Consider the following 26,254-nt stretch of genomic DNA (forward strand, 5'->3'; position numbering starts at 1 on the left):
TCTACTTCTGTTTATGATAATTACATAACCCTTTTTCTGAAACTTTAGACTTAAGATTTAACACATGGCATATGGTAAGATGATTCTTGTTATTTTTGTCATCATATATTCTTGTATACCACCCACCTTTTTACAGGGATAGTGCTTTCACGCTGCTTACTTACTATCCCAGTATCCTTATCAAAAGTTGGGTAATATACATCCATTTCTCTCTCTTTGCCCTTTGTGGTGCATTGTTTATTCAAGGTGAAGGTTTATGATGGTTTGGTTAAAGAGTTTAGATCCATGCTGTTCGTTAGATGATTTAATTTGTTGTTTTTTCCTGGTGTTTATGTTTTGTATCTCAGTTCCTTCTGGTGTTGGCAAGTTAAGTTATTTTTTATTGCCCATTTCAGATTTAAGAGTTTTTCAGATATTCCTTGCTCATGCAGGAGTGGAATATTGTTCCGATTACATGCTAGATTTGCTATCTTATTGCAGCCTTATGGAAATGAACTGCTTGACATTTCTTAATCACAAACATTTTCCACCCACAATAAACCTAGAATAACCTCATCCAGGATGTTGTAGTGGTCTAAACCTGGATTATTTAATCATATTGGATGTACTGAGCTCCACCTAGGCGGAAGGGAGGCACCGGGGAAGGAAACAAATCATGTGGCTTCTTTTAAGGGGTGGTGTCAAAGATTTTGTTCTATACATCTGACAAGTACAGTTATTTCATTAACAGATTAAACTAGTGTTTCTATTAAGTTGATATATCAAGTGACAAACATAAGCAATAAGTCAGTGAATTATAACAAGTATTATGACACTAAAATATTCCTAAATGTTCAAAAGGCATTATGATTTTGTATATGGTCCCCTAGAAGCCATCTTTGAAAGCTTACCCAGTGTGTTACTGTAAGGGGTCCAGATAATACTACTTTCATTACAACTCATCTTGACCTTTCTAACATACCAAGTGTTGTGGACTGGACCTTCTGATACTGCTTGGGTGGAAACCACTTCTAGGGGTTATAAATGTTGGGACTTGTCTCCTGACTGATAACCCTGATTCATTACTTCATAAATTTGGTGTGTACGCGTGGAATTAATGTTTGCATCAGTGAATTGATTCCGAAGTCTTTATCAATATGACGATAATGAGCATATTTTCCATACATATAATAGCAGTATTTCATGAAATCTTGGAGAAATTAAACAGGCATTTGAATTTGTTTAAATGTTTTGCCTAAGTCAAATGATTTAATTTGAAAAAAAAAAAAAAAATCCATGTCAAATCCTGTTTTGTTTGCTGCTACTTAGGAAGCTGTGTGTAGAATATCAGTTACAAGGAATTGTTGTCGCCAGAAAACAATATACACCCACTTGACACTGGACAAAGTTCATCAGGAAGAATAATTTCCTGACAAATTGCTGTATGTAATCAACTGCCCTGTTGACCTAGCTTGCCTCTACCAAGGTCGTTTGAGCGGGGTGGTGGCAATGCAAGACTTGGCTGCAGTCAGAAATGATGGCATAGTCTTTCGGCCATTAAGTATTTTCTGAAATGTCATCCAGATATTATAAACATTATTTAGTCTGACCCTATATGTCATAGTTAAGAGGGGCAGTGGGGTAGCCTAGTGGTTAAAGCGTTGACTTGCCACACAGAAGACCCGGGTTTGATTTCCCACATGGGTACAATGAGTGAAGCCCATGTCTGGTGTCCCCCGCCGGGATATTGCTGGAATATTGCTAAAAGTGGCGTAAAACATGCTCACTCACTCACTCATTCTACTTTCTATACTCTCTCATAGTGAAGACAGAAATATACAACCGGTTGGAGAATGTTGCACTCATTGTCAGAGGGAATTCTGGAAGCTGGTTGTTGAGGGCTTGAGAGGCTCAGGTGGACAGGTGGTATGGGTATGTTCACCGAGCCTTATTAACGGTTTTACCACCCTGCTAGTTCGCTGGTAAGAAATGTATAAGAAATTACACAAAATTCATAGCAAGCTGGCGGGGAAGGTAAAGATCAGCCCTTAAGCTCTAGTGGTCTCCCACTTTGATACTGTGTCAGCTTCTTCTAATCAAAAATGGCCCTCCCTTCTAAATGAATTATGTTGATAGTAGTGGATTGGAATTCATTTTGACAATTGGGGTTTTCTTTCCAACATGGGAAAAGAAAGTTAAGTGAAAGTTTTATTGAAACTGTTTCTGGACTTCAGTTTGTGATCAGCTGAATGTTAACCTGAATCAAATAGTCTGTTAGATTCTCATCGGTGAATATTCCCTATGTAGATGTTCACGACAAGAATGAAAGTAGTTCTGATGTTTGGGCTGATGGGCAGACAAGGGAACAAAGTAAAATCTTTTTCATTACAAGCCTCGACTTCGGAGAACATCAGAAGTCAGAGAGTTTGTGTCTTCACAAAATAACAGTTCCTTCAACATCTGCAAATACCATCCTGCACTTGAAGATGTTCCAGTAGGATCATGTCTGGCTCGAGACTGCCTGCTCTCTATGTTGACTCACCAATGAAAACACAGGCAAAGTAGACATTAATGACTGCGACCTTGAACTTCCTCATGCTGCATGTCTTGCATGCTTGGTTTCCAAGCGAAGTTAACGTGCCAGTGTCTCTGTCAGGCTCATCTCCCCTCTTCTCCTTGATGGTAGAAACACAATGTAGACAGTACGTCTGCTCCTCTCTGTCGGCCATGACACTTCCAGATGCTACTTTGCCAGGTGTGGACTCAAGAGGTTTAGCGGGACACATCCTGTGGGATTTTATATCAGCCGAATCATCTCCCTTGGGGCTGGGAATGCTAATGAAGAATTCCTGAAATCATTTGCGATAATGAAATGTCATTATGAATGAAAAAGAGAAATATTTTGGGAATAATCTATTTAGTAAGGATTCTTTAGAATGTTCTGTCTCAGAGTTATTTTTGTATTATTGGTATTATTTCCCAAATCTCATAATCATGGTGTTGAAGCTTTAATTGATGCTGATGTTCGCAGTAATAGATTCCAGGTGTCCAGAGATTCAGATCGTCAAGACTACCTCAATGAGACTCCAGGACCCACATTAATCTTCATCACTGAAAATCACAATCTTTGTTATCTGGAATGTTTTTTTTATTGTGCTTACAAATTAAATACAAGTCATTTTTTTAAATATCTCTTTTTGTGTGGACAAGCACAGAAATCATCTTTTGCTACATAAACTAAACACTTAAAATTGTTAAAAATGTACTGTCATAGGATCATTATTGTGGTATAATTCAAATTTGTAGCCACAAATTGTGTTAAAGTGGATGATGTGTTTGTCCACCTTCACTAATACCCCTGATTCTATTGTATGTAACAAGATTCTTCCCGAGTCTGACTATACCCTCTAATCCCTTAGAGGACATGACCCAATTCCTCCAGCTTGCTTACATTCATGGACATTATTTGAATTGCAATCAGTGGATTAATCCTCCTTATACTAAGGAAGCAAGTTCCAGCTTTAATCCTCGACTAGTGTCGGAGACCTCGGCCCTGCAAACACATTTTGAGCGAGAGTAATTAGAGAAAAAATACTTCTCCAACCTAACGGCAGCCGCGACACGGCTCTATGACGTCAATGAAGATGATTTGAGAGAATTGATCATTCCTTGGAAGGTTTCTCTCTAGACACTTTCTTCCTTAACTCTTATACTGATAGGCAGAACTAATGCTTATTATTCAGGGCCTGCGTGATGTTTATGCTGTAACACTCGTATTTATGAGATGGCGAGCAGTGATAGTTGATGGTCAGAAAGGGTTAGTCGACTCATGTCATTCTTGTCTCTCTTGTCTCATACATGGATTTGGAAGCCAGTGATCAGGTGTCGTTTGTGTGGGAGTCAGTTCTTAGGATTGGAAATTGTGGAACACTGTTTTCCATTAACAAGCGATGTGTTGTTGAAGTTAATTCATTTTTGCAGTAATATGGTGTGATTAATAAGACTCGAAATATCTCCTTCATTTGAAGTTTTAGTGTCATTTTAAAACTTTGAGACTTCTACTGGGAATAATCGTGTCACCGAAATTGTTTCTTGAGGGTTTAGCGGATTTCAAAGTCACTAAGCTGAGGAAGGCTGACTCGGTTTAATTTAGGTGGTATCTTCTTTTCACATCTGGAGATGCCCGAATTAATGAAGAAAAAATTACTTTAAATTTTGAAAACAGTTGTGATTGTAATACCAGCATCTGTGGTTAACTTCTAGATGCTTTCGTAAATATTGGTTGTCAGTTTCATTTTACAATATTGGTGATATCAGGAAGACATATATATCTTCATGGAAGTTATTTTTAGTCAGGTTTAATGTTAGGCAGTTCTATTTTCAGTGTGGCAGTTCAATTTTCAATATGGCTGATACCATAAATCTGTGAATAGACACAATGTCACAAACATGACAAATGGAATAGAGGCCAATTCTGTGACGTTAAAAGCTGGCCATGTTTAGATTATTACAATGCCCAAAATAGCAAAAGATGGAAATATTCGTGTTCATGTGTTGTCGGTTTTAGCAGCCAATGAAAAAAAAAAAATGGTAAAAATGGTATTGTATTGAGCTAAACATGATGAGCTGTTGTCGTTTTAAGGTTTACAGTACCCTCATTTCCAAGAAATTCTTTTATAGAAATGATTTATTTTTAGATTCAGAGATGCCAACCCATACGATTTTATCATCGTATTCGTTATGAATAACAACACAAAATACGAGACTACGATAGCAGTAAAAACATACAAATTAAAAAAAATAATACATTAAATTAAATTATCAAATGGCATACATACCATACACAATAAATTTCAACCACATTTTATTCAGTATCAAGCTATATGTGGATACTTACTACTGATTTAGGTGAGTACAATGTTAATAACAAGGTCTTAGACAATATATTTACATATTTTATTTAATATGGAAATTCTTTGGAAAAGTTAATACTAATTTTGGCCCAAAAATACTAATTTGTGCATCAGTTTTTGGCCAAAATACTAATTGGGCTAAATTAGGGCTGGCATCTCTGTAGATTCTAATATCAATCATACTGTGTCTTGTGTTAATATATATTCTAAATATCTAGGTGAACTATATTTTGTTGAGTTAGATTTCTACCCATCCTATAATCAGTCAGCAACGCTTGACACTTGACATCTACAAGTTGTTCAGGTCCCTAGGGATACATTTTACATCAACAAGTTAAGACCTCAAGGGGGAACACTTGACGTAGAGTCCCGTCATTAGATTACCCTATTGAGCACAGTCTAGGGGTCCAGCCTTCTCCAGGTGGTCAGCTTCTAGTTAGACATCATTATAGTGCTCCCAATTTGTCACTAGCGTTTGATCTAGCGCCACTATCATTAACTGTAGGGGAAGGAAAACATATTCTTGATTGCAGTGGATGCCCATATTTGCTTATCACCCGCGGCCGATTCTTTGAGGTGAGATTGGACAACCATATTCGTGACGATTCTGCTGTGGTATAAATCTCCTTCATTGATTCTCACTTCTTGGCGCTTGTTTTTAAAAAGATAGATCTGAAATTGGTGCCATGGTTCCCATTTCTGTTAATACCATTGTCTGAGAGGATGGATTTTAAGTTGATGTACCTTGTTGGGCTTCTAGAAGATTGTCAGGTAGACTTGTCCTGGGGCATGAGTTGCCCTTTGGTGTGGTCATGGTATAGCCCTGTGGTGGAAGGTGCAACTTCGCAGGCATCATTGGTTGTGATTTGAATCCCAGATTTGCCATAAGTTTGATCTGTCACGTCATCTGTGATGAAGGGTTTCACTGATGAGTTATACGCTTAGGATTCACATCACTCCAGGCTTTCCAGTGCCATTAAGCTGACACACCGTGATATAACTGAAATACTGTTTGATGCGGTGTTAAACAGAACTTATTCAATCACTGTTTGACCATTGGTTTGTGTAGTCCAGGTGCCTTAGCAAGCTGCTGTCATTGTTTTATTACCATTATACCACACATTTATAGATCACACTTATTCTGTCCAGGCACTTGTGTCTGTTGAAATTGTTTATTTATGGAAAATATTGTTGCCCACGACCTCAAACCTCAGCCACTCACTCACATCATTGTGCCCCATGTCTTAACCACTGGGGCGGTGGGGTAGCCTAGTGGTTAAAGCGTTCGCTTGTCACGCCGATGACCCTTGTTTGAGTCCCCACATGGGTACAATGTGTGAAACCTATTTTTGCTGTCCCCCGCCTTGATATTGCTGGAATATTGCTATAAGTGGCGTAAAACCATACTCACTCACTGAAGCATTGTAGTTTGCTGTGCGGAGTTACATCCCTTAGGTGTGCCAGGTGCCAGGTCCATGGTTCAAATCCAATTACATTTCCAGGGTTTTCAGCACCATACTTCTTCTGTGGAAACATTTAAGACCTGCATCACTTTAGCTCTCTTCCCACATCAAGTTGATACTCTGTGATATAACTGGAACACTGTTTAATATGGAGTTAAACCCAGCATATCAACTCATTTTATAGTTGCCATTGTTTGATAGGATCTGAAGTCAGTGTCACATGATGTTCACTCTTATTAAAAATTTCAGAAATTGAAGCAAGAAGTAAATGTGTTATCTTGTTAGAAAGTTACAGTCTTCTCTCCAGATTCTGAATTAGTGCATTCAATGTTGCACAGCTATAAACATTTGCCGATAGTAAGGAGATGTGAAGATTCTGTGACGCACTAATGTGCCATGGAAGATTAGAGTTGACATCAGTCATACAAAGAACGTCGCTTGTAAAGTTCTCAGGGTGACAGTTGGAGTGTCCTCGGGACAGTTGTAGTGATTTAACTCAGTCAGGTTTTCTATTCATTCAAAACTTTGAAAAACGGCCATTGTGCACAGCCTGAATTTTGTGATGAGACAAACCAGGATATGCAAGAAAACAACTTTAAAAACATGAAGTTAGCTTGGATCTTATTTTGTGTGTATTGCGTGATGTACCCTGGTCGTTACATTCTTGTTTTGTCTACATCAAGCTTAAGAGCTAACACTAGGAATGTCACGACACAGGTGCTTCATGATATGATACATATCTCGATACTGAGGTCCTGATACGATACGTATCGTGATACTACATTTCCGACATATTGTTTGTAACAAGCAGCCATTACCTGGATACCTTGTTCTGTAGAAGAAAATTACAAGAGACAATGTGATAAGCTCACTGTTTTATGATATATCCTGTTTGTATTTGACAAAACAAGAAATGCAACATCACCATAATAATTGTTATATGTCAGTTTCTGAATCTATAATAAAACAAATCATATTGTGCATCGGTGAATCGTGACATTACAAGCTATCACTATTGCCCAGCCTGTAGATCTTACACGACCATTGAAAGAAGTCCACAGCACTACTCCAATCTCAACCAGTCAGTACCAGCCCAATCCAGTTAGACTATCGTGATTAAGAAAACACCTGACTACAACTTAAAACATTCCTTTTCACAACAGTCTCACTTCAGTGTTCGTTTTCTCCATCCAAGCCTTGCTTCTGTTTGTGAAAGATCACAGTGATCAGAATACTAGATATTTCTGGAGTGGGTATTTACAAGTGTGTGCAGCTCTTACACATGTAGGCCACACATCACATCAAGCTGACGCCAAAACAAACTAGAAACTAACACTGAGTATATAAATTAGTGGACATCACATTTCAGCTTCAACAGCTGCTGGTAGGAGTTTTTATATCCCGAACTCCCATTACATGATCACATCTATTTCGGTCCCTATCTTCATGCACCTAGGTACTACTATCTTGAGGACTATTTTCAGATGACTGCTTTTAAGTAAGATCAGTTAAATGTTATGATGAGAAAACCACTCACTGGAGTCATATCTGAGTTTATGAAGTTAGGGGTGATGGAGTGGCTGAGTAACCATTTTCTGAACGGAAAGATGTTAAGAATAATTTATGTGACATGTGTATGATTAGGTTACATATATGTTTTCTTGTGTTTTGTCAGTATTTCATAAAAATTTTGCCTGAAAGTAGAGTCAAATGAATTTGACAACTGTAACTCGCAATAAAATAATAAACTTTTGACATAAGAAGTTGTAAGATCATTTTCACTGAGGCATCGTAGCTATAACCATTGTATGTTCTCTGCTTGGGCATTATTGCTTTGTACAAGAGGACCTCTTTCATTGTATAAAAGCAGTGTAAAACCATACTCACTCGTGCACACAAGCATGCACACGCACACTCACTCACTCACTCACACACATATGCTCACTCACCCACCCACTCCCTCACTCAAAACATTCACTGACTCACATACCCACCCATCCCCTTGCTCAGTATTATTCCACAAAGCCATTTTAATACTATAAGTGGTAGGTCTATGTTAAAGTATCGACTTATGATCATGTCATCGCTAAGATCACTTTGTGGATCACTTTTCACAATGTTTTTAGCCTTAAGACAACTCACATAAAATAATAAATGTTTTTCGTAAGGATTGGTAAGATCACTGTCACTGAGTGATCATAACTACGACTATTGTAAGTCGTCTGATCGGATGATATTGCTTAGTACAAGAGGACCGCGTTGATTGTATATCATAGTTCCCTGAAGGCACAGGACACTGCTGATAACATCAGTCACTAGGTGGCGTCTTCCAGACTTCATTACATACAGGCGACAGTGTTATAGTTGGAGTGTTGCTGTGTCCCTAACAATAAGTAACCAGTTATATACATGATCTAATAACATCTTACATGAAACACCGCCGCTATATAGCTGGAATATTGCTGAGTGCGGCTTAAAACTAAACTCACTCACTCACTCACTCTTAGATGGAAAACATTACAATTTGTTAATATTCTTACCCCTCCTGGTATCTCCCAAATAGTATGAACATTAATGGCTGGTTGGGATGTAACTGATGATATCAACCTCTGGGTCAAGGTTCCATTATTTGCAGGCCACTGGCATGTAGATAGAAAACTGATGTGGCCTGGAAAAAGAAACAAAATGAATGGACGAGAGTTTTTTTCGTAGATTTGGGAATGTTGATTTTATGTTGACAAGGATTGGGGTTTATGTTGATGTAGGATGTATTAGAGGGGATGTACTGAGGGTACTGAGGGGATGTACTAGAGGGTATTTTGTGTGCAGGGATTTAGGAACTTTGTTGTCATGGTAATAAGTCTGTCCTTGATGTATATACTTTTAACAATGGTTGTTTTTGTTGTTTCAGGAGGAACAAAGAGCACGATTAAAAGCAGAAAAAATTAGAATAGCCCTCGAAAAAATAAAAGAAGCCAAAATAAGAAAGGTGAGTTTGAGTATAGGTGTTTAAATATATAGATGTTCAGTAAGTGGTGAATTGGTTACTTCATAGGCCTTACCATAGTATTTGAATCAGTGGTTGAGTGATGAGATTATGTTTTTTAATAAATTTAAAGGACAACAATGTGTGTCATGGATAAAATGTTAAAGTGTCACCCTGTTATTGACTGTTTTGTCTCTTCCACTTGTCCCCACGCAATGTATCGAGGTGCCCGACCTGTCTAGCATTGAGACAAACGTACACAAACATTTACATTCATAAAATAGTTATTTCTTCTGATAATGTATATCAATTAAATGAATCCAAAATTAACTTCATATGAGTAAAAATTAACCAAAGGTTCCCCTGCCATATATTAGTACTAGATGTTAGATTGGATATGTCATATACATAGTTTGACTCCCTTGAAGATCGTACCAGTATTTGCATACATTGTAGCCAGTTGTCTCTCATTGGGTCTGTTGTACCAAGAATGGGGCATTGGGGATCCATACTATTTTGCAGACCCTGTAAGAATATTATAGGTATTCTTAATAATTCTTTGTTGATTTTTCTTGTAGAGGTTAGTAAATGCTTTAATCTAGGCAGCCATATGTTATGTATGGGTTTGAGGATGTATTCCTTCCAGAGTTACCTCCCTTCACAGGTTGAACACTGTGGATTTTCATTGTTGTTCATGGTCCACTTATCGTCAGTTGCAGACCAGAGATCATCTTCTACTCTTGAGATATGATCTGAACTCAAACAGAATAGGGTGGCACAGTGGGTACTGCACTGGTAACTCAAAGTCAGGATCTTTTCAGTTATGGAGTAGACTAACACACTTAGTTAATTTTGATTGTAACAAATAAACCCATTTAAATTGGTTCAGGAACTGTGAGACAGACTAAAGCTTTCACTGACACAACATATATTTGTACTCAGATATTTTTTTCATTATTCCTTTCAGTTATTTGTCCGGGCGTTTGCGAAAGATGGAAGCAGCAAGAGTATACTGGTGGACGAGAAGATGGCTGTCGGTCAAGTGGCCAGCGTTTTGGCAGACAAGAACCATATGAAGTTGAACACAAACCTCACTGTTATAGAACACATGCCGGACCTTCTAATGGGTAAATACCAAGACCAGCTGTTATTAGAGATGAGGGATATTATTTCTTCCATTATCTTGAAAAGATTGACATGAAAAGTTTTTATTAAGAAGTTAAGCACACAACCCGGACTGCCATAATTGATCTCCTTTAGGTTTTATACTTGAAATACTGTTAGTGATACATTTTAAGTGATGCATAAGTTATCAGCTCAGAGGCAGACACAGTATGTTATATTCCCTAGGGTGCAGGCCTTAGTGTTGTGTACTGTAAGGTATAAACTATAACTGTAGCAAATGCCAGGCTTTCTTTCACTTCTAAACAAAATAGAATTCAAGCAGATCTTTGTGTGTTAATCCCTCCAATTTTTTAAATCTTTTTTAATTTTACAAATGAAATACCCCAGATGCCTCATTGGGGATTGTGATTCATAATTTTGCTGCCAGTTTAGATGACACTCAAACGAAACACGTCAATCATTAGTTGTGACAAATCTGACAGTGTGTTTCTGGCTAATTACCTTGTTAGATGTCCTGGACAACTAATTGTCACGCTTGGAGCAATGCGTCTCTCTGGAAATTGGAATGTGACTCACTTCAATCAGTCCTATGACTAGCATGCGGGCAACGTGGCAATTCGAGATTTCCCCCCTTTCAAACAGTGTTCAGTGCTGAGGAATTAATTGAAATTCTTCCGTTAATAGAATAAAAAACTGTTTGTGTCAGAAATAACCTCTATGGTTTTATTTATAATAATATATTATTGTGTACATCTAGGTAGAATTGATTTCAAAGAAAAACAAAGTGTTTCTTTTAATATTATTATTGCTTATTTGTAGGTGGAATTGTTAAAAAAGAATGACAAATTGTTTCTTTCAATATTGTTATTGCTTATTTGCTAACAAAGAATGACATAAAGCAGTATTATAACGTTAAGATACCAGGTAATAAGAGCTGGGTCATCTTTGTGTCACTGATACTCACGTTTAACAATTCTCAGTCATAGCAGTTCTCATCCAAGTGTCTTTTGAAGCCAAATATAGTTCACTAAAACACTTGATTCTTGCATGTTACTATAACTTATATTGCTTTCATATTCTCGACAATGACAGATAAATTAATGTGAAAGATTTGGATGGTCAGTAGCTTATTTTGAGTAGTATATCAAGTATCTTCCCTTCCTATTGATGGTATTACGTGTTAAGACTTGTACAGTTCCCTCAATCTGGCAAGCACCTGTCCTAGCTTCTCCATTGTTTTCTGATACAGTCATTGTGTTCGTGTGTCAGTAATAGGATCAGTGCCTTGTATCGGTTTTCCAAGACAGTAGTCCGGTTTCATTCAGCGCCACGTCTCCCTGTGGTCCTGTGATGATGTCCAAAGGGGCCAAGGATGACTGACAAAGAATATTGATCTTCAGAGACAAAAAAGAACTCGCCAGCAATTTAATTTCTGATCGTCTTCACAGATGTCGAAGTGACATTTTAGAGCTGACCTGGGTCAGAAACTCCCGTTGAATTTTTGGCCAGAAAAATGTTATTGGATCTTTATTCTGCTTTCATTGTTTGAGGAATTCTCCAATCAATAAAGGGGGCATCTCTGAGCAGTGAAGTAAACCTTGCTTGGTCCATTTATTGTGGAGGAATTAAACTTAATGCTTCAAATTATTTTTCTCTTCCTTTATTAACGTTAAGAAGGACTTTAGAATGTGTTGATGGGTCCCATCTCTCCAAACACAGATGTCTTTTGATTGGAAGGCCTCTGAGCCTTGATGATGCTTTCCTGAAGATTACTTGTAACTGTGTATATTTACATGTCATGCTGAGATATTATTTTTCCTTTTCAGAACGAATCCTGGAGGATCATGACTCACTGGTGGAAAATATGGTTATGTGGACCCGAGACTCCAAAAATAAAGTTTTATTTGAAGAAAGAGCAGAAAAATTTGATCTGTTTAAACACCCAGAAGTAAGTATATTTTGCTGTTATGACAATAGTTTAGCAGAAAACCTTTTGAGTGAGTGAGTTTTAGTTTTACACCGCTTTTAGCAATATTCCAGCAATATCACAGCAGGGGACACCAGAAATGGGCTTCACACATTGTACCCATTTGGGGAATCGAACCCAGGTCTTCGTAAACCTTTTGAGCTTTGCAGGGACAACTAGTGTTGTGTATGTGCATGTGTGTAGTTGAAGGGAATATTGATATGTTTGATATATTTGTTTGTTGATATGTTTGAATGAAAAGACAACCATTAAAACATAATCAGTCTAAGCACACGTGATGAAACTGAAACATATACATTCAATATTTTTGCCTGATGTTGATCATAAGGATATTCTTCTTCAAGTGGCATCTTTCCATGCACAATGTGTAATGTTGTTTGCTGTTGATGATATGTTACCGTGGAGTCAGTGCTGATTAGGATGCTATATGACTGAAGTGATTCCGATGCAACATTTAACTCACTCATTCCCTCATTTCTTGAAATTGAAAGTGAATTATTTGTTCCAGAAATATCTTTTGATTGGAACGTCCTCCGAGAGGGGTGTGTCCCTTGGCCCGAGTCAGCAAGAACGATTAATACAGGTATGGTATAACTCTGGGTATCACATAGCAGATAGAGTTAGACATGTAATAAGCCAGTCTGATAAACTGAATCATGTATCATGTATCCCAGTCAACACACTGGGACTTCTTTGAGTAAACCTGATGCATTGATGTGATGCTATTTGCTGAAAACTCTATTGCATAATGTGCCCAAACTGTTAAGAGGTTTTCTGCTGCATGACTGTTTATGAGCTATAAACCTTTCGTGGACGATTGCCAGCGTTTTTCCAAACAGGAAAACCTGTTACGTAGTTGAAGGGGCAGATAATCTGCTGCTACTACTACTACAGCTACAACTACTACTACTACTTCTACTACTACTACTACTGCTACTACTAGTACTAGTACTACTACGTTGACGACGATACCGACAATGGTGTAGATTTAACGTTTGCAGTTAAAGAGTCCAGAAAGTCAAGGCAAGTTTGAGGCTGTTTTGCAGTGAAGGGAGACAATCCATATGTCGCTGACATGTTCTAGTAAAGTTTTGTCACAGATTTGCAGAGTTTATCAATACCAGAGACAAGCTGAAATAACCCAGATAGTGACTGCTGAAGTTTACGCCATCCCCCCTTCTTATCACTATATTTGTCATTATCACTATGATGCTATCTTTGTTAAAGTCATTGTTATTTTTATTATTATTATCATTATCATTATGCTAATAATTGCAGGAGTTCTTCTCATCGTCGGGGGTGAAAGTGCCGGAAGTTGAAGGCCCACTTTATCTGAAGTCTGACGGGAAGAAGGCATGGAAGAAGTACTTCTTTGTTTTACGAGCCTCGGGACTCTACTATAACCCAAAGGGAAAGATCAGCAAGGTGAGATCATCATCGCGTACTCAGTGTATGACACTTCATACTTCTGTGTCTCGTGCAGTGACAGGTCAAGGATGATTGAGGGATCGGAAATTGAATTCTGGTGAATGAGCGAGTGCATCAACTTGATGCACGAGGAACACCTTGATGATGCAGGTGTTAGGTGTTTGATGACACCTTCAAGCAGGGTTAACACAATGACAGTCCTAGAAATATAGAATCGCAACAAAAAGAGACAGAACTAGAAAGCATTAATGCTTTTGTCGAAGTGATTAAGTTGAAGCCATTCGAAATACACTGAGACACTGTTGACACTGTTCACAGTTAACACTGGATTAACAAACAGATTATTATTGAGCAAGTTGATGATGTTGTTGACAATAATGTTGATCATGATCTTGTTGACTGTGATGATGATGATGATGATGATGATGATGATGTTGATAATAATGTTGATCATGATCTTGTTGACTGTGATGATGATTTTGATCATGATATTGACAAAGAAATTCATGGTGATGATGATGATGATGATGATGATGATGATGATGATGATGATTCTCATTATTTCAGTCCCCGAAGGACCTAGCGTGTTTGGTACAGTTTGACTTTGTGGAGCCCTACCATGGGCTTGGATGGAAGAAGAAGTACCACGCCCCGACAGACTACTGCTTTGCTCTCAAGGTACGTAGACAGTGACCCTGGCCTAGTCACAATTGGTTGTCTGCGTCTCATTCTTCTGATCACACTACACTGTGGATTGGATGGTCATAATGGCTGCCCTATATAAGTACATCAACAATAATGACCTCAGGGAGTGCTTAGTTAATCATTGCCCCCAAAATGTAGACAGCACAAGATCAGCGAAACTGTCCAGCGTGATAAAGCGACAGAACCTGGTCCATAGAGAAAGATGATCAGTCCATTATACTGATGCTCTATTAATGTTTTGTTTATGGAAACACATATACAAACATGAATAAAGTAATTGGAATCACTTGCAGTCTATTTATCTTGTGAAAATATTTTCATTCACAAAGAAAATTACAGAGTTTACTGGATTGGAAAACTTAAAGTTCTGTATATCTACCAGTAATAAACTTAAGGAATTTATTCTGACACTGGACCTGTAGGTGTTTCCCGACTGCACATGGTGTGACGGATCAGGAATATTGTCAGTCTGAATCACCTTCCTGTTAAAACTCACTTTTCCTGATCTATGGTAGATGAAACTATAGCCATACACGTTTCACACAGGAGATTTGTGAGACAGTTCGCATAGAAACCAGGACCAGAAGTTTCCGTGTTGACTTTTAATATTAATATTACATATGACTTCCACATTGGGATTTAGTTATATTTACTTATGGTATAATATCTCTTTTGTAAGTTTACGAGAGCGTCTTAGATTTACCATGTGACAACACTGATAAGGTACCTGTAATATAAGACCAGCATCAACACACTTGTAAAGCACTACTGTAATATGGGCCATGGCCTTGAATACATGAAATCATCTGAAATGTATTTGAAAAAACAATAAAAATCACCTCATTCTTTAATGTTGTGAACTTTTTCAGCACCCACAAATCCAGAGAAAGAATTCCAAGTACATTCGCTACCTGTGTGCCGAAAGCAAGACAACCATGGACCAGTGGATTATGGGTGTCAGGTTAGCGAAGGTGAGAAACCTCTAGATTACTAAAGTAGGGTTAGCTCAAATGAGAAACCAGGAGATTATGGAGCCAGGTTAGCTAAGGTGAGAAACCAGGATATTTTGTGGGTCAGGTTAGCTAAGGTAAGAAACCCTGAAATGATGGAGTGAGATTAGTGATGGTGAGAAACCTGGAAATTATGGGGCCAGGTTAGCTAAGGTGAGAAACCAGGATATTTTGTTGGTTAGGTTAGCTAAGGTGAGAAACCCTGAAATGATGGAGTGAGATTAGTGATGGTGAGAAACCTGGAAATTATGGGGCCAGGTTAGCTAAGGTGAGAAACCAGGATATTTTGTGGGTCCTGTTAGCTAAGGTGAGAAACCCTGAAATTATGGAGTCAGGTGAGCTAAAGGTGAGAAACCAGGAGCTTATGGAGTCAGGTTAGCTAAGGTGAGAAACCAGGATATTTGTGGGTCAGGTTAGCTAAGGTAAGAAACCCTGAAATTATGGAGTGAGATTAGTGATGGTGAGAAACCTGGAAATTATGGGGCCAGGTTAGCTAAGGTGAGAAACCAGGATATTTTGTAGTCAGGTTAGCTAAGGTGAGAAACCCTGAAATTATGAGAAACAGGTTAGCAGGATATATTTTGTGGGTCAGGTTAGCTAAGGTGAGAAACCTGAAATTATGGAGTCAGGTGAGCTAAAGGTGAGAAACCAGGAGCTTATGGAGTCAGGTTAGCTAAGGTGAGAAACCAGGAGATTATGGAGTCAGGTGAGCTAAAGGTGAGAAACCAGGAGCTTATGGAGTCAGGTTAGCTAAGGTGAGAAACCAGGAGATTATGGAGTCAGGTGAGCTAAAGGTGAGAAACCAGGAGCTTATGGAGTCAGGTTAGCTAAGGTGAGAAACCAGGATATTTGTGGGTCAGGTTAGCTAAGGTGAGAAAACCTGAAATTATGGAGTCAGGTGAGCTAATGTGGGTCAGGTAGAGAGAAACCAGGAGCTAAAGGTTATGGAGTCAGATGAGCTAAAGGTCAGGTTAGCTAAGGTGAGAAACCAGGATATTATTCAGGTGGCTAAAGGTCAGGATATTTTGTGGGTGTTAGCTGAGAAACCCTGAAATTAAAGGTGAGCTAAAGGTGAGAAACCAGGAGCTTATGGAGTCAGGTTAGCTAAGGTGAGAAACCAGGAGATTATGGAGTCAGGTGAGCTAAAGGTGAGAAACCAGGAGCTTATGGAGTCAGGTTAGCTAAGGTGAGAAACCAGGATATTTGTGGGTCAGGTTAGCTAAGGTAAGAAACCCTGAAATTATGGAGTGAGATTAGTGATGGTGAGAAACCTGGAAATTATGGGGCCAGGTTAGCTAAGGTGAGAAACCAGGATATTTTGTGGGTCAGGTTAGCTAAGGTGAGAAACCCTGAAATTATGGAGTCAGATGAGCTAAAGGTGAGAAACCAGGAGATTATGGAGTCAGATGAGCTAAAGGTGAGAAACCAGGAGCTTATGGAGTCAGGTGAGCTAAAGGTGAGAAACCAGGATATTTTGTGGGTCAGGTTAGCTAAGGTGAGAAACCCTGAAATTATGGAGTCAGGTGAGCTAAGGTGAGAAACCAAGAGATTATGTGGGTGAGGTTAGCTAAGGTGAGAAAGCAGGAAATTATGTGAGTCGGGTTAGCTAAGGTGAGAAACCCTGAAATTTTGGAATCAGGTGAGCTAAGGTGAGAAACCAGGAGATTATGTGGGTGACTGACTCAGTTTGGTTTTACGCCGCTTTTAGCAATATTCCAGCATTATCACGGCGGGGGACACCAGAAATGGGCTTCACTCAGTGTACCCATGTGGGGATTGAACCCGGGTCTTCGGCGTGACGAGCCAACGCTTTAACCACTAGACTACCCCACCGCATTATGTGGGTGAGGTGACCTAAGGTGAGAAAGCAGGAAATTATGTGGGTCAGGTTAGCTAAAGGATCTAGTGAAAAAGGTGAGTGGTGGTTTTTTGGTGTTGGGGAACAGTAATAACTGGGACAGATGCTGTAATTATTCTAATAACCGAATAGACTTTTGCTTGTGTTTTTACGATTGGATTTATTTCAAAATTCTCTCATGAGGAAATGTATAACACCCTTGTGGTTCATAGAAACACTATGTTTGGACTACAGATTGAACCACCATTGTTACTTGTCTTAGCAAAGGCTGTTAAAATTAATTTGGAAATATAACTTGTTTGAAGATGAAAATAAGATATGTATATGTGGATACATTTGCTTCACTGGTGAAATATTTAATATTGTTTTTAGTTTTTGAGGTTCATACTATTAGAGGTATTACTGTAATCAACAAATAGAATATATTAATTCTGAAACTGGCTGTGAAAATACTCACCAGGAAGCACATAACTGATTCTGCTCATGTTGATTCATCAGGAAGTTTCCACACAATGTAAATGGGTCAGTGAAGATACAGCGATTAACAATGACAGACGCAGCTAAGTGTTGTTTTTTCTTTACAGTTGGGGAAACAGCTACTGCACAACTACGAGCGAGCTCAACACGAGATCTCCATGTGGGACTTGCGTGACATCAGCTCCCCCAGCAGTCAGAGAACATCCACCAACATCCCAGACCAGCTGTGTCTCAACAATGTTGGCAATCTTCAAGACAGTCGCATGTCTGTGCCTGAACCCGGCTCCCGACACAGTATCGTCACAGTGAAAAATGCATCTCTAGTCCGGAACAGTGGCCCTGACTGTGATAACCCGAATGAAGTTGTGGGGATCGACGTGGTCCCTATGCCACAGAGGAAGGGCTCAGTGGGTGGTTTAAGTGGAGGGGATCCGTCCCCCCAGCCTAAGACACCTGTGAAGAGGGTGTCGTTCAGTAATACACATTGTATCATAAACGCAGATTCGCGTGAAGAAATGGTTCACTTAAGGCACCGAGATTCAATAACAAGTGCTTCAACAGATTCCAGTGAGGATTCGGCCTCCAGTGGAGAGGGTAAGCATTGCCAAGGAGGGACGCGGGGGAAACTACGGCCGAAGCTGCCAGTAACGACTGAGACAACACGGCAGTTGTCTGAAATGTTTCAGATTTCCATGGATACATGCAGTGTTCAGTCAAATGATAGTGCATTCTCTGATGATAGAAAGTCCTACTTGGAGAAAAGGAGATCTTCGTCTTCTTCCACATCCAGTGATAAAATGAGGATGCATTCAGAAAGTGATCGTACCAGCAAAACAGAATCGATAAAGGAGCAAAGGATGTCAAGCACACGCAGTTCAGGACCAATGTCTCCTCTGTCTCCTCCTCTTCAGAGGCAATCATCAGAGCCAACCTATCAACAGCTGACCTATCAACAGCCAAAGGCAGCAGTGATGCAACAAGCACCTGTTCCTCCTCCACAGGAGAAGGCGATGCCTCCACCGCCACCACCACCAAATGCAGCAGTACATCCACCTCATCCAGTGCCCAGCAACACAATGCCACAGCCGATTCCGGTGAAGTCACCTCCTCCTCCGCCTCCACAGATGCAGAAGGGTCAAGGCTCTGTGCCACCTCCGCCACCTGGCCATATGAAAGGTCATGGATCTATGCCACCTCCCCCTCCACCGATGCAGAACCAAGGGTCAGTACCTCAACCTCCCGTTATGCCGCCAGCACCAACAATCCCTGCTCCAGCTTCACCAGTGCCAACAGGGATAAAACGACCAGGATCAACCCCACCCCAGAACGGCAGGGTGCCTCCACCACCTCCACCTCAAGGACGAGGACCTCCGCCCCCACCTCCGGTTAAAACCACCCAGATCTTACAACCTCAGAAACAAAACCCAATCTCACCCACCCAAGCACAAAGGCCTCCTAACACGGCAATGTCACCAGGGCAGGTACCACGACCTCCAAATTCGGCAATGTCGCCTGGGCAGGCTCAACGACCTCCAAATTCAGCAATGTCGCCTGGGCAGGCGCCACGACCTCCAAATTCGGCAATGTCGCCTGGACAGGCACAACGACCTCCTAATTCAGCAATGTCGCCACCTCCACCTCCCGTGACTGGGATGCAGAAGTTCACCGGACCATTTAGTCCCCAGCTGTCCCGTGTCGAGCGCCAGATGAATGGGTCAGCTGGACCCCCGACTCGGTCACCAATGTCTCCAGGCACACCTCCTGGAGGCCCACCCACAACAGCACCAAAGCCAAAACCACCTCCACTATCGCCGGTCGGTAACCAAAACCTCGGAACAAAGTCACCCCGGAATTCGCCGACAGTTTTGTCCCCACCTCCTCCCAATGGGATGATGCCCAAGGCAGACTCCCCAAGTGCTATGGACAAGGGCGCTGGCATTCCTATGCCACCACCAATGCCACTTCTACAAACTTTACCAACACAATTAATTTCTCAGAGAATCTCACACATCAAGCACCCTTCTACAGGAACCCCTATGTCTCAATCTGTGAAGCAAGGACCAAACCAACAACAGACAGTATTGCAAAAGAACCGTGTCACAACAAATGGTGGTATGCACGAAGATCATGACAGTGCATCAGTTCAGTATATGACAGAATTATCGAAGAGGTCACACAATCATCCACCTCAGTTTGGACACAACATGGCACATGGAAACCATACTGCTGAATGTGTTTCTATGCCCAATCAAAGCATCGGTGGTGCTAACCATAGACGATCCGCATCTGCAGGGGGAAATGTTATGAAACCCCCCGGTCCCCCAGTGGCCCAGAAACCAGACAGTAAAAAAGCAAATCCTCCTCCGCCACCAAAACGCAGCGAGCACACACGGTTATCTTCAGACCAAGCCAGGCAGCTGAGACTGCAACAACAAAAGCAGCAGCAGCAGCAGCAACAGCAGCAGCAACAGTCTGGGGAGAGGGTCCAGCAGTGGCTGATCCTATATACGAGAACTGTGAAGGTATTATGGATATTAATGAGCTTCCTCCACCACCTCCTGAGTTTCTGGAAGGACTGTCTCCCCAACAGCAGGAGCAGCAGAGAGCACTGCAAGCTTGCAAGAAACCTCGTCCTCCACCACCGCCCCCGAAAAGAAACAAAGATACTCACCTGAGCCACTGAGTGTTACTTTTACCTGCTTCACAGAGGATCCGTTGGCTCAAATTTGCAATAAGCTGAACTGATTGTGAGCAGCCATCTGTGTTCTGTCCTGGTCGGTTCTGATGTACCAGAGTGATGGCGTCGTAGCATTGGCTATGATCTGCAAGTCATTCATGTTGGTGTTAGAGCTTGGTGGTGTCAGACCGGGGGAACTGTTGTTGAAAATTATTATCCAAAGTTACTGCTACTTGACAGAGGTCCGTTATAGTTGACAGTGTATTGTTCATCACGTGTCTTGCCATTGAGGTTGTTAGCATTATACGCAAAGGTGGGTGTCAGTACCTTGATGGCATCAGTTGTAGATTCCGTGTCTTTGTCGACATTTTGCAACCACCATATTGATTGTACAATTTTGCCTCTTTGACCAATTCATGTGCCATATATATATCTGCAAGCATATTAATGTCATCGGTTAATTACCTTCAAACCTCTCATTTAACATTGTGAACGGATCTCAAACTTACGTCATTCAAAATTTATGAAGCGTACCACTTGGAAATTATTCTGGTGAATCTTTTTTAAGTATTTTTAATTTATTGATTTGGAACCCATTTTGCCAAGAAGTCATGGTTTTGTTACTTTGTTGTAAAGTTTGCTATTTGGTTGTTGTTTTAGGTAGTACAACTAACAAACTACAATTCAAAACGATTTTGTAGTATTTATTTTGTGTGTTGGAAAAGAACATAATCAGTGTTGATATACATCAATGAAGGAGTGCTGTTGGAAAACCTGGTTACCATGGTTACTGCTTATTAACCCAGCAATGGAGGTATGCTGAAAGTAACAGAATGCTTGACAACAGGACTTGTGTAATCTACTTCTGGAGGCCTTATAACCTGCTTTTGATACTTAGTGAGATTTACATTTATGTTTATACTAGTAGGTTAGAAACAAGTTTCCTGACTGTCATTCAAAATTGATCAGGATACCAGCATTGGTCATAAGCATTCATTATAATGAGTCATAATGAATATTTTAACCAACTGGGGTTGACAATAGTCTCCCATAAGAGATCAATGATGACAAATATTCATACCAACAGAGCTCAAAATGAATATTAATACCTGAAGAGTCATAATGAACATTAATACCAGCAGTCATAATGAATATTCACATCAGGAGAGGTCATAATGAATATTAATACCAAAAAGAGGTCATAATGAATATTCATACCAAAAGAGGTTATAATGAATATTCATTCCAGCAGTCAACTATTTTCCAACAGTTTCTCCATCATTTTTCATGGTCATGTCATTTGCATAATATATCATACTTCACTTCTCAGATGTGCCAATATTTTATTTTAGTTAAACTGTCAATATTTATGTGAGTCAGTCTTTAGTGACATTTTTACCCTTTTGTTACGTTGTTATGTTACACATGTGCTTCTGTTTACTCCATGGTGCTCTTAAGATGGCTAGCTGCTTGGACAGGAAGCCATTTATCCTTTCTAATTCTCACATGATAGATACCTGTCACAGCTTTCACTTTCTTTAAACCTTTGTCTTTTCTATTCTCAATTCTTCTAATGTGTGATCGTTGAAACATTAGAGATGCCCGGGTTTGTTTTGTTTGTGAGAGATGGTAATTAATATAAAGACACTTGACAGTGGAAGCTGTTTTGGAACACGATGCTGCATTTGTACATACTTCATCTGGTGTGTTTCCTGTACAGTGTACTGCTCTGTGGCAGCTGTACAATTTCTTCTTTCTGCTTCAAGGGACATCTCAAAACATTTTATGTATTTTCCCCAAAAATACAATTTTGTAACAAATGCATTCTTCAGAAATTGTGTCTGGTGAATAATTTCCTGTTTGAACAAATTATGGTGGTTTGATGTTTGGAAAAAGGCATGAGATATTTTGATATGGTCCCTCAGCTTACCTTGTGCAATAGACAATAGACTTTGGTTGCCATTGGTAACCAGGAATTGACATTAGTGTATTTGTAAAAACATTCATTAGTTGACAATTTCTGTGTTGAGCTAACTTTCCAGCAATTCTGTGTATATCTGGATCTCACTGTCAGATTTCATGATGTTTGTCAAACAAACGTCAAGTTTCATATTCCTACCGAGGTTGCTGATAGGGAAATAATATATTTATAACACCATCATAATTAAATGGCATTGTGTCTACAAATAGACAGTTTTAAGAAGCATGTTGCCGGAAGTGTTTCATCTTGGGAAGGATATTCCTGAAAACTGCTGATACCCCAAAACAGAAGCACCGTTATTGCCTGAGTAAAACATTTTCTTTCAAAATTGTGACAACAAGGTTTGCAAAATATGTTTAATTAATTAATTAATTAATTTATTTATTAACCCTGCAATGTGTTTTAAATTCTAGCCCTCAGACTTAATGTAATTTATTCACAGTTTTAGGTCTGTTGTTTATGAAATATATTCCACTTACATTTTGGAAACGTATTCAAAAGATTAAGTTAGTTTAAACAAAGTAGACAGTAGTGTTAAACGAAATTATATACATGGTTTGAAGACATATTCCTTCCTGTTGGGTTGTAGGCATACGAGGCAGATTGGACAGACTGTATAGTCGTACTGTGGTGCCCTACAAGTCACTTTGTATGTGGATTTTTGTGAGAAAACACGGAAAGTTATCAGAATGTGTGTTTTGTATGATGACATACCATCATCTGCTTTTTCTACCGACTTATGCAACTGTCTCCATATCGTGAAATGAACGTCCGTCGTGGCAGTGCCTGTGTGCTTGTGTTGTGCTTGGACAATAATGCTTGCTGAGATGGAGGATCTGGATTGTCATATATTCATGTTGGACATGTCTGCTAGTCAAGGATGTGTATATAGTACCAGACTTTTTCATGTTGTGTGCGATGTCTAGTCAAAGTCTCCATCGCCAAGACGACAAGTTGGGAAGCTGTCAGAACAAAGCCTGATTTTCAGGGAACATTGTTTGTCAGAGCAGGAGGATTGTCAGAAGAAGTGATCACCAGAGAACAATTGTCATTTGATCTAAAAACAAGAATGTTGCTGAGAACTTTGTCCGAGAAAGTGTTATGAGAACAATGGTCTGAGAACAAGTGTTTATGAGAACAATGATTATCTGAGAACAATGATTATCTGAGAACAGTTGTTTAGGAGAACAATGATGATCTGAGAACAGTGACTTCTGAGAACAATGATCAAGTGACAAGGATTGTCTTGATTTCTGACAACAATGACCATCTGACAACAGTGAGAACAATGATTGTGAGCACAATGACTTCTGACAATGTTAGTGTAATGATAATGTCCGGAAATTAATTGGAGGAATCACTATGCCAGTCTGCCACACTGTAAGTGAAAGATTGAACACTATCAGGGATCTAGCTGTATGTTAAACCAGGTTTTGCTACAGGTATCAAATTGCAAAAGTCTAAGAACTGTTATGAGAATTATGTAATTTAGATGTTGTGCAATGGCAGATAGCTCATGTATTTTTGGCTTCTCAAGAAGGGATTATATTTACAAAGTTTAAAATCACATTTTGAACCGAGATTTTGTTGTAGAAAATATGACTATTTGGTGTTAATTTTTCTGCATCAAATCAGGTGTACAAGAGTTTTGCTACATTGTCTATAATTTATCTGAAATCACTTTGTAAGTTAAATTAATGAACAAAATTTCTACAGATTATGTAATATGATGATGTATAACCCCAAAAGCTTTTTATCAAAACCAAATAACCCATTTCATTATTAATATCACAGAGTTATGTATTTATCAAATGCTATTTAAAGTCAGTTTTGAGATCAGTGTAAATTTAATTATGAACTTTATGAATGAATCTTGGTAAGTTTCTGTGAATTGTTTTGCTACATCGGTGTGTGCAATATAACCTTGAGTAGATGTTGTCTGCTTTTACTGATGGTGCCCCTCTTCATCCCCTCTGTTGATGCTGAGCAATGCAGTCACACACCCCAGCAGGTCCAACAATACACTACATGACATGCATTGTTATGCAGGACAATGGAAATACCTCAAACAATTAAAATACAATGATAATTATTATTAAAAAGTGTGCTCCCACAATGATAATTTTATTTTATTTGTTTGATTATTTTACCAAATTATTACTACAATCATTGTATATTTGTGTTTCATTATTTTGGGATTTTTTTAAAAAACAACAGTTTAATATATTGTATGTATTTTTCTTTTGTATATTAGTGATATAACAGATTCACAGAAGGGGATTTAGTTGAAGAAAGTTGTGTTACGTTGATGGAGAAAGAAGTTTCATCAATGTTGGATCTAGGTTTGTTCACTAGGACTTGATCCCCAAAAATATATTACCCTGGTACCTAGTTGTTTGTAGTTTGGTAAGTACCTTGCGTCAATTTTCTAATTATATTTTATTTTTGATATTTGTTTTGTTGTAAGTTCCAGGGGTGTTTTTTATGGTGAATAAGGTATCTCATGAAGTTCCCAATTAGGATTGGTTGTCCCTGCATAACATTGTATCACACTCATTACATACAAACATTGCTGTCATTTTAAGTCTGTACTCAAAAATATTTGCTTCTAACAATATATTTCATGTCTTTGATAGGCATTTAGAAGCTGGAGTAAATTACATTTTATGTAGCATGACAACTATTCATGGCTAACTCTTTTCTCTTCATCATTCACTTAAGGGAGAGACAGGAAGCATGCATGAAATTGTTGTTCAAAAATTTATTGTCTTAATAAAATCATAGCCTCAAATAACACCTTAGGACATATAGTTGAATGTTTTGTTAGAAGAAACGTTACAAAAATCTGTTACACTTATGAATATTTGATGGAAATATTTGGGGATGATTAAAGACTGAAATCAGCAAGGACGATGCCAGGTTTTGATTGTTCATGCACACTGCGTAATGTTATGGTGTTGAGTGAGGTTTCTCAGTACAATTACATGCATCACAACTTTCTCTAGAATATGCTGTTCCTCTCGACTGTGGACGAGGCATCACCTGTACATAGTCGTCTATATTCGGATGGCCTGTCTGAAGGACACACGGACGGACGTATGGCACGCAGTCTGTGGTGGCGAACGCTGTTGACAACACGCAGCAGCAAGTGACCACCGTATCTCAGTGTCCTAGTGTGTAGACTGTGATGTACTTACACCACATGATAATGTACATTTTTGAATAAAATATAATGCAACCCTATGGTAAATTTATTGTTCTGTTTACCTTGTATTTTAAAGTTCCTAGGTTGTCTCGGAAACGACTTGTGACCCAAAACAACCCGAAACGAAACACACAGTGTGAAGGTTGGATTCTCCAAGGTGTTATCATGGACAGGAAAATGAATGTTGTTTTACGCCACAGCAATATTTCATCTGTATCCGGGCGGTGGGGTAGTCTAGTGGTTAAAGCGTTGGCTCGTCACTCCGAAGACCCGGGTTCGAATCCCCACATGGGTACATTGTGTGAAGCCCATTTCTGGTGTCCCCCGCCATGATGTTGCTGGAATATTGCTAAAAGCGGTGTAAAACCAAACTCAGTCAGTCATCTGTATCCAGGCAGCATGGAGATGATGAAGCATGAACCAGATAAACCAGTGGTTGATGTTATGAGCATTGTCTAAC

General features: G+C 39.3%; 2 protein-coding genes across 9 annotated transcripts in view; one reads left to right on the forward strand and one right to left on the reverse strand.

Moving 5' to 3' along the window:
- LOC124287962 (ras-associated and pleckstrin homology domains-containing protein 1-like) overlaps positions 1–25,832 on the forward strand; it is a 201,174-nt gene extending 175,342 nt beyond the window's left edge. For all 8 annotated transcript variants that reach the window (XM_046724461.1, XM_046724460.1, XM_046724459.1 and 5 more), the window contains 8 exons: positions 9,267–9,344; positions 10,309–10,468; positions 12,293–12,414; positions 12,962–13,036; positions 13,732–13,878; positions 14,449–14,559; positions 15,456–15,557; positions 18,039–25,832. In XM_046724461.1, the coding sequence (XP_046580417.1) occupies positions 9,267–9,344; positions 10,309–10,468; positions 12,293–12,414; positions 12,962–13,036; positions 13,732–13,878; positions 14,449–14,559; positions 15,456–15,557; positions 18,039–20,606 (3,363 nt within the window). In that variant the 3' untranslated portion in view covers positions 20,607–25,832. The remainder of the gene's footprint in view (positions 1–9,266; positions 9,345–10,308; positions 10,469–12,292; positions 12,415–12,961; positions 13,037–13,731; positions 13,879–14,448; positions 14,560–15,455; positions 15,558–18,038) is intronic.
- On the reverse strand, positions 1,966–18,023 carry LOC124287963. The gene is made up of 3 exons (XM_046724467.1): positions 17,912–18,023; positions 8,896–9,023; positions 1,966–2,828 (listed from the first exon to the last, which is right to left on the reverse strand). Exons 1-3 carry the CDS (start codon positions 17,937–17,939, stop codon positions 2,508–2,510), a joined length of 477 nt encoding a protein of 158 aa, XP_046580423.1. The 5' UTR covers positions 17,940–18,023; the 3' UTR covers positions 1,966–2,507.
- Positions 25,833–26,254: the final 422 nt, after the last annotated feature.

The sequence above is a fragment of the Haliotis rubra genome, unplaced genomic scaffold, assembly GCF_003918875.1.
Source record: "Haliotis rubra isolate DU_JTF1 unplaced genomic scaffold, ASM391887v1 Scf41, whole genome shotgun sequence".
NCBI classification, from domain to species: Eukaryota; Metazoa; Mollusca; class Gastropoda; order Lepetellida; family Haliotidae; genus Haliotis; species Haliotis rubra.